The sequence below is a fragment of the Phasianus colchicus genome, chromosome 32, assembly GCF_987193195.1.
Source record: "Phasianus colchicus chromosome 32, bPhaCol1.hap1.1, whole genome shotgun sequence".
NCBI lineage: Eukaryota > Metazoa > Chordata > Aves > Galliformes > Phasianidae > Phasianus > Phasianus colchicus.
In genome coordinates this window covers 2,081,411-2,094,373 of record NC_143467.1, presented here as the reverse complement: position 1 = coordinate 2,094,373, position 12,963 = coordinate 2,081,411, and the positions used below count along the sequence as shown (strand labels likewise).

At 54.4% G+C, this 12,963-nt stretch overlaps 1 protein-coding gene across 5 annotated transcripts in view; it reads right to left on the bottom strand.

The window, feature by feature from the left end:
* LOC149914038 (uncharacterized) overlaps window positions 1-12,963 on the bottom strand; it is a 43,410-nt gene that overhangs the window by 3,784 nt on the left and 26,663 nt on the right. For 3 of the 5 annotated variants that reach the window (XM_090128127.1, XM_090128131.1, XM_090128128.1), the window contains 3 exons: window positions 9,197-9,308; window positions 4,892-5,005; window positions 1,448-1,504 (listed from right to left, as the gene is read on the bottom strand). In XM_090128127.1, the coding sequence (XP_089984253.1) occupies window positions 1,448-1,504; window positions 4,892-5,005; window positions 9,197-9,301 (276 nt within the window). In that variant the 5' untranslated portion in view covers window positions 9,302-9,308. The remainder of the gene's footprint in view (window positions 1-1,447; window positions 1,505-4,891; window positions 5,006-9,196; window positions 9,309-12,963) is intronic. The other 2 variants (XM_090128129.1, XM_090128130.1) reach the window with 2 other exon arrangements.

Here is a 12,963-nt window from a genome sequence, read left to right as displayed (position 1 = left end):
CCATGGACATCCCATAATAACCCATGGACATCCCATAATGACCCCATAGGTATCCCATAATAACCCCATAGAAACCCCACAGACATCCCATAATAACCCCACAGGTATCCCATAGAAACCCCATGGACATCCTATAGACATCCCATAATAACCCCATATCCACCCCATAGATCCCCCATCTGCCCCATAGCGCCCCACAGCGCCCCATAGCCGCCCCATATCTGCCCCATAGCTGCCCCATAGCGCCCCATATCTGCCCCATATCTGCCCCACAGCCGCCGCATATCCACCCCATAGATCCCCATATCCGCCCCATAGCGCCCCATATCCGCCCAATAGCGCCCCATAGCTGCCCCATAGCGCCCCATAGCTGCCCCATAGCTGCCCCATAGCCGCCCCATAGCCGCCTCATAGCGCCCCATAGCGCCCCATAGATCCCCAATACACCCCATATCTGCCCCATAGATCCCCATAGATACCCCTATCCGCCCCATAGATCCCTATAGCTGCCCCATATCTGCCCCATATGCCTCATAGATCCCCCATAGTGCCCCATAGCCGCCCCATAGCCGCCCCATAGATCCCCCATCCGCCCCACAGCGCCCCATAGCCACCCCATAGATCCCCCATCCGCCCCATAGCCGCCCCATAGCCACCCCATAGATCCCCCATCCGCCCCATAGATCCCCCATATCTGCCCCATATGCCTCATAGATCCCCCATAGCGCCCCATATCCACCCCATAGATCCCCCATCTGCCCCACAGCCACCCCACAGCTGCCCCATATCCGCCCCATAGATCCCCCATCCAACCCATAAATCCCCCATCTGCCCCACAGCCACCCCAAACCAACCCCATAGCCGCCCCATATCCGCCCCATAGATCCCCCATCCGCCCCCCATCCGCCCCACAGCGCCCCATATCCGCCCCATAGATCCCCCATCTGCCCCATAAATCCCCCATCTGCCCCACAGCCACCCCACAGCCACCCCATAGCCGCCCCATAGATCCCCCATCCGCCCCATAGATCCCCCATCCGCCCCCCATCCGCCCCCCATCCGCCCCACAGCGCCCCATATCCGCCCCATAGATCCCCCATCTGCCGCACAGCAACCCCATAGCGCTCCATAGCCACCCCATATCCGCCCCATAGATCCCCCATCCGCCCCATAGATCCCCCATCCGCCCCCCATCCACCCCACAGCGCCCCATATCCGCCCCATAGATCCCCCATCTGCCCCACAGCCACCCCACAGCCGCCCCATAGCCGCCCCATATCCGCCCCATAGATCCCCCATCCACCCCATAAATCCCCCATCTGCCCCACAGCCACCCCACAGCCACCCCATAGCCGCCCCATAGATCCCCCATCCGCCCCATAGATCCCCCATCCGCCCCCCATCCGCCCCCCATCCGCCCCCCATCCGCCCCACAGCCGCCACTCACCAGCCCCACGGGCTCCTTCTCAGCCGCAGCCAGCAGCACGGCGCCCGTCACCATGAACTGGGGGGGGACAGCTGCCCTATAGCCGCCCCATAGATCCCTATAGCTGCCCTATAGCCGCCCCATAGCCGCCCCATAGCTGCCCTATAGCCGCCCCATAGCCGCCCCATAGCTGCCCCATAGCTGCCCCATAGCCGCCCCATAGATCCCCCATAGATGCCCCATAGCTGCCCTATAGCCGCCCCATAGCCGCCCTATAGCTGCCCCATAGATCCCCCATAGCTGCCCTATAGCCGCCCCATAGCTGCCCCATAGCCGCCCCATAGCCGCCCTACAGTTGCCCTATAGCCGCCCCATAGCTGCCCCATAGCCGCCCCATAGCTGCCCTATAGCCGCCCCATAGCCGCCCCATAGCTGCCCTATAGCCGCCCCATAGCCGCCCCATAGATCCCTATAGCTGCCCCATAGCTGCCCCATAGCCGCCCCATAGCTGCCCTATAGCCACCCCATAGCTGCCCCATAGCCGCCCCATAGCCACCCCATAGCCGCCCCATAGCTGCCCCATAGCCGCCCCATAGCCGCCCCATAGCCGCCCCATAGCTGCCCTATAGCTGCCCCATAGCCGCCCCATAGCCGCCCTATAGCCGCCCCATAGCTGCCCCATAGCCGCCCCATAGCCGCCCCATAGCTGCCCCATAGCTGCCCTATAGCCGCCCCATAGCCGCCCTATAGCTGCCCTATAGCCGCCCCATAGCCGCCCCATAGCTGCCCTATAGCCGCCCCATAGCTGCCCCATAGCCGCCCCATAGCTGCCCTATAGCTGCCCCATAGATCCCTATAGCTGCCCTATAGCCGCCCCATAGCTGCCCCATAGCTGCCCCATAGCCGCCCCATAGCCGCCCCATAGCTGCCCTATAGCCGCCCCATAGCCGCCCCATAGCCGCCCCATAGATCCCCTATAGATCCCCCATAGCTGCCCTATAGCCGCCCCATAGCCGCCCTATAGCTGCCCCATAGATCCCCCATAGCTGCCCTATAGCCGCCCCATAGCTGCCCCATAGCCGCCCCATAGCCGCCCTACAGTTGCCCTATAGCCGCCCCATAGCTGCCCCATAGCCGCCCCATAGCTGCCCTATAGCCGCCCCATAGCCGCCCCATAGCTGCCCTATAGCCGCCCTATAGCCGCCCCATAGCCGCCCCATAGCCGCCCCATAGCTGCCCTATAGCTGCCCCATAGCCACCCCATAGCCGCCCTATAGCCGCCCCATAGCTGCCCTATAGCCGCCCCATAGATCCCTATAGCCACCCCATAGCCGCCCCATAGCTGCCCCATAGCTGCCCCATAGATCCCCTATAACTGCCCCATAGATCCCCCATAGCCGCCCCATAGCCGCCCCATAGCCGCCCCATAGCTGCCCTATAGCTGCCCCATAGCTGCCCCATAGCTGCCCTATAGCCACCCCATAGCTGCCCCATAGCTGCCCGATAGCTGCCCTATAGCCGCCCCATAGCTGCCCCATAGATCCCCTATAACTGCCCCATAGATCCCCCATAGCCGCCCCATAGATCCCCTATAACCGCCCCATAGCTGCCCCATAGATCCCCTATAGATCCCTTATAACCACCCCATAGATCCCCCATAGCTGCCCCATAGATCCCTATAGCTGCCCCATAACTGCCCAAATGCCCCATAGCCGCCCCATAAGACCCCAAATGCCCCATAACCACCCCATAACCACCCCATAACCAACCCAAGTGCCCCATAACCACCCCAAATGCCCCATAGCCACCCCATAACCGCCACAAATGCCCCATAACCGCCCCATAACCACCCCATAACCACCCCATAACCGCCCCAAGTGCCCCATAACCACCCCAAATGCCCCATAACCGCCCCATAACCACCCCATAACGACCCCAAATGCCCCATAGCCACCCCATAAGTGCCCCAAATGCCCCATAACCACCCCATAACCGCCCCAAATGTCCCAATGCCACCCCATAACCACCCCAAATGCCCCATAACCGCCCCATAACCACCCCATGACTGCCCCAAATGCCCCACATCCACCCCATAACCACCCCATAACCACCCCAAATGCCCCATAACGACCCCATAACCACCCCATAACTGCCCCAAATGCCCCAAATGCCCCATAACCACCCCATAACCACCCCATAACTGCCCGAAATGCCCCAAATGCCCCATAACCACCCCATAAATGCCCCATAACCGCCCCATAACCGCCCCAAATGCCCCATAACCACCCCATAACCACCCCATAACCGCCCCAAATGCCCCATAACCGCCCCATAACCACCCCATAACCGCCCCATGACGGCCCCATAGCCACCCCATAACCACCCCATAAGTGCCCCAAATGCCCCATAACCACCCCATAACCGCCCCAAATGCCCCATAACCACCCCATAACCACCCCATAACCACCCCAAATGCCCCATAACCACCCCATAACCACCCCATAGCCACCCCATAACCGCCCCAAATGCCCCATAACCACCCCATAACCACCCCATAACTGCCCCAAATGCCCCATGACCACCCCAAATGCCCCATAACCACCCCATAACCACCCCATAACTGCCCCAAATGCCCCAAATGCCCCATAGCCACCCCATAACCACCCCATAACCGCCCCAAGTGCCTCATGACCACCCCATAACCACCCCATAACGACCCCAAATGCCCCATAGCCACCCCATAAGTGCCCCATAACCGCCCCATAACCGCCCCAAACGCCCCATAACCACCCCATAGCCGCCCCATAACCACCCCATAAGTGCCCCAAATGCCCCATAACCACCCCATAACCACCCCATAACCACCCCATAACCACCCCATAACTGCCCCAAATGCCCCAAATGCCCCATAACCGCCCCATAAATGCCCCATAACCGCCCCATAACCGCCCCAAATGCCCCATAACGACCCCATAACGACCCCATAACCACCCCATAACGACCCCAAATGCCCCATAGCCACCCCATAACCGCCCCAAATGCCCCATGACCACCCCATAACCACCCCATAACCGCCCCAAATGCCCCATAGCCACCCCATAACCACCCCATAACCGCCCCATAAGTGCCCCATGACCACCCCATAACCACCCCATAACCACCCCATAACCACCCCAAATGCCCCATAGCCACCCCATAACCACCCCATAACCGCCCCATAAGTGCCCCATGACCACCCCATAACCACCCCATAACCACCCCATAAATGCCCCAAATGCCCCATAACCGTCCCATAACCACCCCATAACCACCCCATAACCACCCCAAATGCCCCATAGCCACCCCATAACCACCCCATAACCGCCCCAAATGCCCCATGACCACCCCATAACCACCCCATAACCACCCCATAAGTGCCCCCCCCCAGACCCCATAACGACCCCACCGCCCCCCCCCCACCCTCACCAGCACCCCGGTGCCCACGGGGACCCCAAGCAGGGCGCTGAAGGGTTCCTGTAGGGCCGCCAGCAGCGCCGACCCCAAAGACGTCTGTAGGGCCCCCAGCAGAACCTGCGTCACCTGGGGGGGGGCAGCGACCCCATAGTGGGACCCAGAGGGACCCCAAAGGGACCCCAAAGGGACCCCATAGGGACGCATATATAGAGATCCCATAGGGACCCCATAGAGACCCCATAGAAACCCATAGGGACCCCATAGAGACCCATAGGGACCCATAGAGACCCCATAGAAACCCATAGGGACCCCATAGAGACCCATAGGGACCCATAGAGACCCCATAGAAACCCATAGGGACCCCATAGAGACCCATAGGGCCCCATAGATCCCAATAGAGACCCCATAGAGACCCATAGAGACCCGTAGAGACCCTATAGTGCCTCATAGGGCTCCCATAAAGCCCCATAAAGACCCCATAGAGCCCCATAGCGCCCCATAGAGCCTCATAGAGCCCCATAGAGACCCCATAGAGACCCCATAGAGACCCATAGAGTCCCATAGAGACCCATAGGGACCCATAGAGACCCCATAGAGACCCCATAGAGTCCCATAGAGACCCATAGGGACCCATAGAGACCCCATAGGGACCCATAGGGACCCATAGAGACCCCATAGGGACCCATAGAGACCCATAGAGACCCATAGAGACCCCATAGAGACCCCATAGAAACCCATAGGGACCCATAGGGACCCCATAGAAACCCATAGGGACCCCATAGAGACCCATAGGGACCCATAGAGACCCATAGAGACCCATAGAGACCCCATAGGGACCCCATAGGGACCCATAGGGACCCATAGGGACCCATAGAGACCCCATAGAAACCCATAGGGACCCCATAGAGACCCATAGGGACCCATAGAGACCCATAGAGACCCATAGAGACCCCATAGGGACCCCATAGGGACCCATAGGGACCCATAGGGACCCATAGAGACCCCATAGAAACCCATAGGGACCCCATAGAGACCCATAGGGACCCATAGAGACCCATAGAGACCCATAGAGACCCCATAGAGACCCCATAGAAACCCATAGGGACCCATAGGGACCCCATAGAAACCCATAGGGACCCCATAGAGACCCATAGGGACCCATAGAGACCCATAGAGACCCATAGAGACCCCATAGGGACCCCATAGGGACCCATAGGGACCCATAGAGACCCCATAGAAACCCATAGGGACCCCATAGAGACCCCATAGGGATCCATAGAGACCCCATAGATACCCCTAGACACCCCATAGAACTCCATAGGACCCCATAGAGCCCCATAGGACCCCATAGAGACCCATAGAGACCCCATAGAGCCCAATAGGGACCCATAGAGACCCATAGAGCCCCATAAAGACCCATAGAGACACATAGAGCCCCATAGATCCCAATAGAGACCCCATAGAACCCCATAAAGACCCCATAGAGCCCAATAGAGCCCCCATAGAGACCCCATAGAGCCCCATAGCGACCCAAAGAGACCCCATGGAGACCCATAGAGACCCATAGGACCCATAGGACCCATAGAGCCCCATAGAGCCCCATAGAGCCCCATAGAGACCCATAGAACCCCATAGAGCCCAATAGGGACCCATAGAGCCCCATAGAGCCCCATAGAGACCCCATAAAGACCCCTAGACACCCCATAGAACCCCATAGGAACCCATCGAGACCCCATAGAGCCCCATAGAGCCCCATAGGACCCCATAGAGCCCCATAGAGCCCCATAGAGGCCCCATAGAGCCCCATAGGACCCATAGAGACCCATAGGACCCCATAGAGACCCATAGAGACCCATAGAACCCCATAAAGACCTCATAGAGCCCCATAGAGACCCCATAGAGACCCATAGAGCCCCATAGAGACCCAAACAGACCCATACAGACCCCATAGAGCCCAATAGAGCCCCATAGAACCCCATAAAGACCCCATAGAGCCCCATAGAGACCTCATGGAGCCCCATAGAAACCCCATAGAGCCCCATAGGGACCCATAGAGCCCCCATAGAGCCCCATAGCGACCCAAAGAGACCCCATGGAGACCCCATGGAGACTCCATAGAGATCCATAGGACCCAGAGAGCCCCATACAGCCCCATAGGACCCATAGAGACCCTTAGGACCCCATAGAGACCCATAGAGACCCATAGAACCCCATAGAGACCCATAGAGCCCCATAGAAACCCATAGAGCCCCATAGAGACCCATAGCGACCCAAAGAGACCCCATGGAGACCCCATAGAGACCCATAGGACCCATAGGACCCATAGAGCCCCATAGAGCCCCATAGAACCCCATAGAGTCCCATAGAGCCCCATAGGGCCCCATAGAGCCCCATAGAGACCCCATAGAGACCCATAGCAACCCATAGCGACCCATAGCGACCCATACAGACCCCATAGAGACACATAGAGCCCCATAGAGACCCCATAGAGCCCAATAGGGACACATAGAGCCCCATAAAACCCCATAGAGACCCATAGAGCCCCATGGGACCCCATAGAGACCCATAGAGCTCCCATGGGACCCCATAGAGACCCATAGAGACCCCATAGAGACCCCTTAGAGACCCCTTAGGGACCCATAGAGCCCCATAGAGCCTCATAGAGCCCCATAGAGACCCCATAGAGCCCCATAAAGACCCCATAGAGCCCCATAAAACCCCATAGAGACCCCATAGGACCCCATAGAGCCCCATAGAGACCCATAGAGACCCCATAGAGACCCCATAGAGCCCCATAGAGCCCCATAGAGACCCCATAGAGACCCATAGAGACCCCATAAAGACCCCATAAAGACCCCATAGAGCCCCATAGAGCCACATAGAGACCCATAGAGACCCCATAGAGCCCAATAGGGAAACATAGAGCCCCATAGAGCCCCATAGAGACCCCATAGGACCCCATAGAGACCCCATAGAGCCCCATAGAGCCCTATAGAGACCCATAGAGACCCCATAGAGACCAGCGAGACCCATAGAGACCCATAGAGCCCCATAGAGCCCCCATAGGACCCCATAGAGACCAGCGAGACCCATAGAGATCCATAGAGACCCCATAGAGCCCAATAGAGCCCCATAGAACCCCATAGAGACCCATACAGACCCCATAGAGACCCATAGGAACCCATAGAGACCCAAAGAGACCCCATAGAGCCCCATAGAGCCTCATAAAGACCCCATAGAGACCCATAGGGACCTCATAGAGCCCCATAGAGACCCCATACAGACCAAAGAGACCCATAGAGACCCATAGAGACCCCATAGAGACCCATAGAGACCCCATAGAGACCCCATAGAGCCCCATAGCAACCCATAGCGACCCATAGAACCCCATACAGACCCCATAGAGACCCATAGAGACCCCATAGAGACCCCATAGAGCCCCATAGAGACCCATAGAGACCCATAGAGACCCATAGAGACCCCATAGAGCCCAATAGGGACCCATAGAGCCCCATAGAGCTCCATAGAGACCCCATAGAGACCCCTTAGAGCCCCATAGAGACCCACAGAACCCCATAAAGATCCCATAGGGCCCCATAGAGCCCCATAGAACCCCATAGATACCCATACAGACCCCATAGAGACCAAAGAGACCCATAGAGCCCCATAGAGACCCCAAAGAGACCCTTAGAGCCCCCATAGAGCCCCATAGAGATCCATAGAGACCCCGTAGGAACCCATAGAGACCCCATAGAGACCCAAAGAGACCCCATAGAGCCCCATAAAGCCTCATAAAGTCCCCATAGAGCCCCATAAAGACCCCATAGAGCCCCATAGAGACCCATAGAGACCCCATAGAGCCCCATAGCAACCCATAGCGACCCATAGAACCCCATAGAGACCCATAGAGCCCCCATAGGACCCCATAGAGACCCCATAGAGACCCCATAGAGCCCCATAGCGACCCATAGCGACCCATAGAACCCCATACAGACCCCGTAGAGCCCCATAGGGCCCCATAAAGACCCCATAGAGCCCATAGGGCCCCATAGAGCCCCATAGAGCCCCATAGAGCCCCATAGGACCCCATAGAGACCCATAGAGACCCCATAGAGACCCACAGAGCCCCATAAAGACCCCATAGAGCCCATAGGGCCCCATAGAGCCCCATAGGACCCCATAGAGCCCCATAGAGACCCACAGAGCCCCATAAAGACCCCATAGAGCCCATAGGGCCCCATAGAGCCCCATAGGACCCCATAGAGCCCCATAGAGACCCCATAGAGCCCCATAGGACCCCATAGATCCCCCACTCACCCCCAGAGCCTTGGCCTCCCCCCTCAATCCACGTTTCTGTTTAGGGGGCGCTCCGTTTTCGGCTCCCCCCGGGACGATGCGGGTCAGCACCACCACTTCCTCCATCCTTCCACTGAGGGACGTAACATCCCATAATAGTCCCCCCCACCCCCCAACTGCCCCGTAACATCCCATAATATCCCACGTCCCCAGAAGATCCCATAATACCCAGTAAGACCCCCCCCCAAAATCCCCCTCAGTGCCCTATAAACCCCTATAAACCCCCCCCAACACCCCATAATATCCCGAAATCCCCTTCAGTGGCCCCACAGCACCCCATAATAATCCCCCAATTCACCCCTATCACCCCACAGCGCCCTACATTAACATCCCACGGTACCCTCCTCCATCCCATAATACCCACAAGCCCCCCCCCTAATACCCCCGAATACCCCCCAGTATTTTCCCCCTGCCATCCCATAATACCCCCCCCTCCAACCCATAATATCCCCTGCCATCCCATAATACACCCCGCTATCCCATAATACCTCCATAACCCCCCATTGATCCCCTCTCCATCCCATAATACCCCTCATTAATTACCCCCTGCCATCCCATAATACCCCCCCAATAATCCCCCCATTAATCCCCCCCATACATCCCACAATACTCCCCCACCATCCCATAATACCCCCTTCCATCCCATAATGCCCCCATAACCTCTCATTAATCCCCCCTCCATCCCATAATACCCCCCCTGCCATCCCATAATACCCCCCTCCATCCCATAATACCCCCATAGCCCCCCATTAATCCCCCTGCCATCCCATAATACTCCCCCATCCATCCCATAATACCTCCATAACCCCCCATTAATCCCCACCGCCATCCCATAATATTCCCCCTTCCATCCCATAATGCCCCCATAACCCCCCATTAATCCCCCTCTCCATCCCATAATAACCCCCACCATCCCATAATACCCCCAATAATCCCCCCATTAATCCCCCCCTACATCCCATAATAACCCCCTGCCATCCCATAATACCCCCCATAACCCCCCATTAATGCCCCCCGCCATCCCATAATACCCCCATAACACTCCATTAATCCCCCTCTCCATCCCATAATACCCCCCCCATCCCATAATACCCCATAGCCCCCTATTAATCCCCCCTGCCATCCCATAATACTCCCCCCCCACATCCCATAATACCCCCCCGCCATCCCATAATGCCCCCATAACTCCCATTAATCCCCCTCTCCACCCCATCATAAGCCCCCCTCCATCCCATAATACCCCCCATAACCCCCCATTAATGCCCCCCGCCATCCCATAATACCCCCAATAATCGCGCCATTAATTCTCCACTCCATCCCATAATACCCCCCCATCCCATAATACCCCCAATAACCCCCCATTAATGCCCCCGCCATCCCATAATACCCCCCTCCATCCCATAATACCCCCATAACCCCCCATTAATGCCCCCCGCCATCCCATAATACCCCCCTGCCATCCCATAATACCCCCCTCCATCCCATAATACCCCCATAACCCCCCATTAATGCCCCCCGCCATCCCATAATACCCCCCCCGCCATCCCATAATACCCCCCCGCCATCCCATAATACCCCAACCTCCATTCAGGACTTTGGACCCCCCTCACCCCTCCCCCTCCCCCTCCCCCCGGGCCGCCATTTTGAATTAGGCTCCGCCCCCCCGGTCGCCATTTTTATTTTGGCTCCGCCCCCCGGCCGCCATTTTTCTTTTAACACCGCCCCCCTGCCGCCATTTTTTATTTGGCTCCGCCCCCGGGCGCCATTTTTGTTTATGCTCCGCCCCCGGCCGCCATTTTTATTTAGGCTCCGCCCCCCGGCCGCCATTTTGGATTTGGCCCCGCCCCCTTTTGGAGGCCGGGTTTCATTTTAAGGTGAAAACGAACAATTTTGGTTCAAAAAACACCACAAAAATTCCTTTTTTTCCCCCTTTTTTTCCCTTTTTTTTCTTTTTTCTCCTTTTTCTTCTCTTTTTTTCCATTTTTTCTCCTTTTTTTCTCTTTTTTCTCCTTTTTTTTTCTGCTTTTCTCCTTTTTTTCTTTTTTTCTCTTTTTTTTTCTTTTTTTCTTTTTTTTTCTCTTTTTTTCTCCTTTTTTTTCTCCTTTTTTTCTCTTTTTTCCTTTTTTTTCTCATTTTTTTCCTCTTTTTTTCTCTTTTTCTCTCCCTTTTTTCTCCTTTTTTTCTCTTTTTTCTCCCTTTTTTCTCTTTTTTTCCTCTTTTTTTCTCCTTTTTTCCTCTTTTTTTCTCCTTTTTTCCTCTTTCTTTCTCCTTTTTTCTCTTTTTTCTTCTTTTCTTCTCTTTTTTTCTCCCTTTCTTCTCCTTTTTTCCTTTTTTTCTCCTTTTTTCCTCTTTTTTTCTCCTTTTTCTCTCATTTTCTCTCCTTTTTTCTCTTTTTTTCCTTTTCTCCTTTTTTCCCTTTTTTTTTCTTTTTTCCTCCTTTTTCTTCTCTTTCTTTCCTTTTTTCTCCCTTTTTTCTCTTTTTTTTCCCTTTTTTTCTCCTTTTTTCTCTTTTTTTCTCTTTTTCCTCCTTTTTTTCCTGTCCCCGTTCACATTTTGGGTTGAAAACGGTGATTTTTGGGAGCCCTATGATAACGCCTCAATTTTGGGGGAAAATCTCTCATTTTCGGGGCTGTTTTTACATTTTCTGTCAGTTTTGCCCAAAATTGCAGATTTTTACACTCTCAAAATCCCCATTTTTAACCCAAAATATACATTTCTGATACTCAAAATCCAATTTTTTGCCCCCAAATCCCCATTTTTTGCTTCTAAAAATCTCCAATTTTGCACCAAATTTCCCCTTTTCCCACGCTTAAAATTCTCATTTTTACCCAAAATCCCCATTTTTCAATCTCAAAAATCCCCATTTTTACCCCAAAACCCCATTTTTCAATCTCAAAATTCCCACTTTTACCCCAAAATGCACATTTTTATTTCTCAAAAATCCCCTTTTTTCCCCCAAATCCCCATTTTTCATTCTCAAAAATCCCCATTTTCCCCCAAATCCCCATTTTTCCATTATAAAAATCCCCATTTTCCCCCAAAATGCACATTTTTATTTCCCCAAAATCCCCATTTTTGCCCCAAATCCCCATTTTTCATTCTCAAAAATCCCAATTTTACCCCCAAAACCCCATTTTTCATTCTCAAAAATCTCATTTTTGCCCCAAATCCCCATTTTTTATTCTCAAAACCCCCCATATTTATCCAAAATCCCCATTTTTATTTCCCAAAAATCCCCATTTTCGCCTCAAATCCCCATTTTCCATTATAAAAATCCCCATTTTCCCCCAAAATGCACATTTTTATTTCTCAAAACCCCCCATTTTCCCCAAAATCCGCATTTTTCATTCTGAAAATCCCCATTTTTGCCCCAAATCTCCATTTTTTACTCTCAAAAATCCCCATTTTTCTCCAAAATCTCCATTTTTATTTCCCAAAACTCGCAATTTTTACCCCAGATCTCCATTTTTCATTCACAAAAATCCCAATTTTTCCCCCAAATCCCCATTTTTCATTCTCAAAAATCCCCATTTTCCCCCAAAATGCACATTTTTATTTCTCAAAACCCCCATTTTTACCCAACCTCCCATTTTTCCAGTCCCCAAATTTCCCATTTTAGCCCCAAATCTCCATTTTTTAATCCTCAAAAATCCCCATTTTTGCCTCGAATCCCCATTTTCCATTATAAAAATTCTCCATTTTCCCCAAAAATCCCCATTTTTCATTCT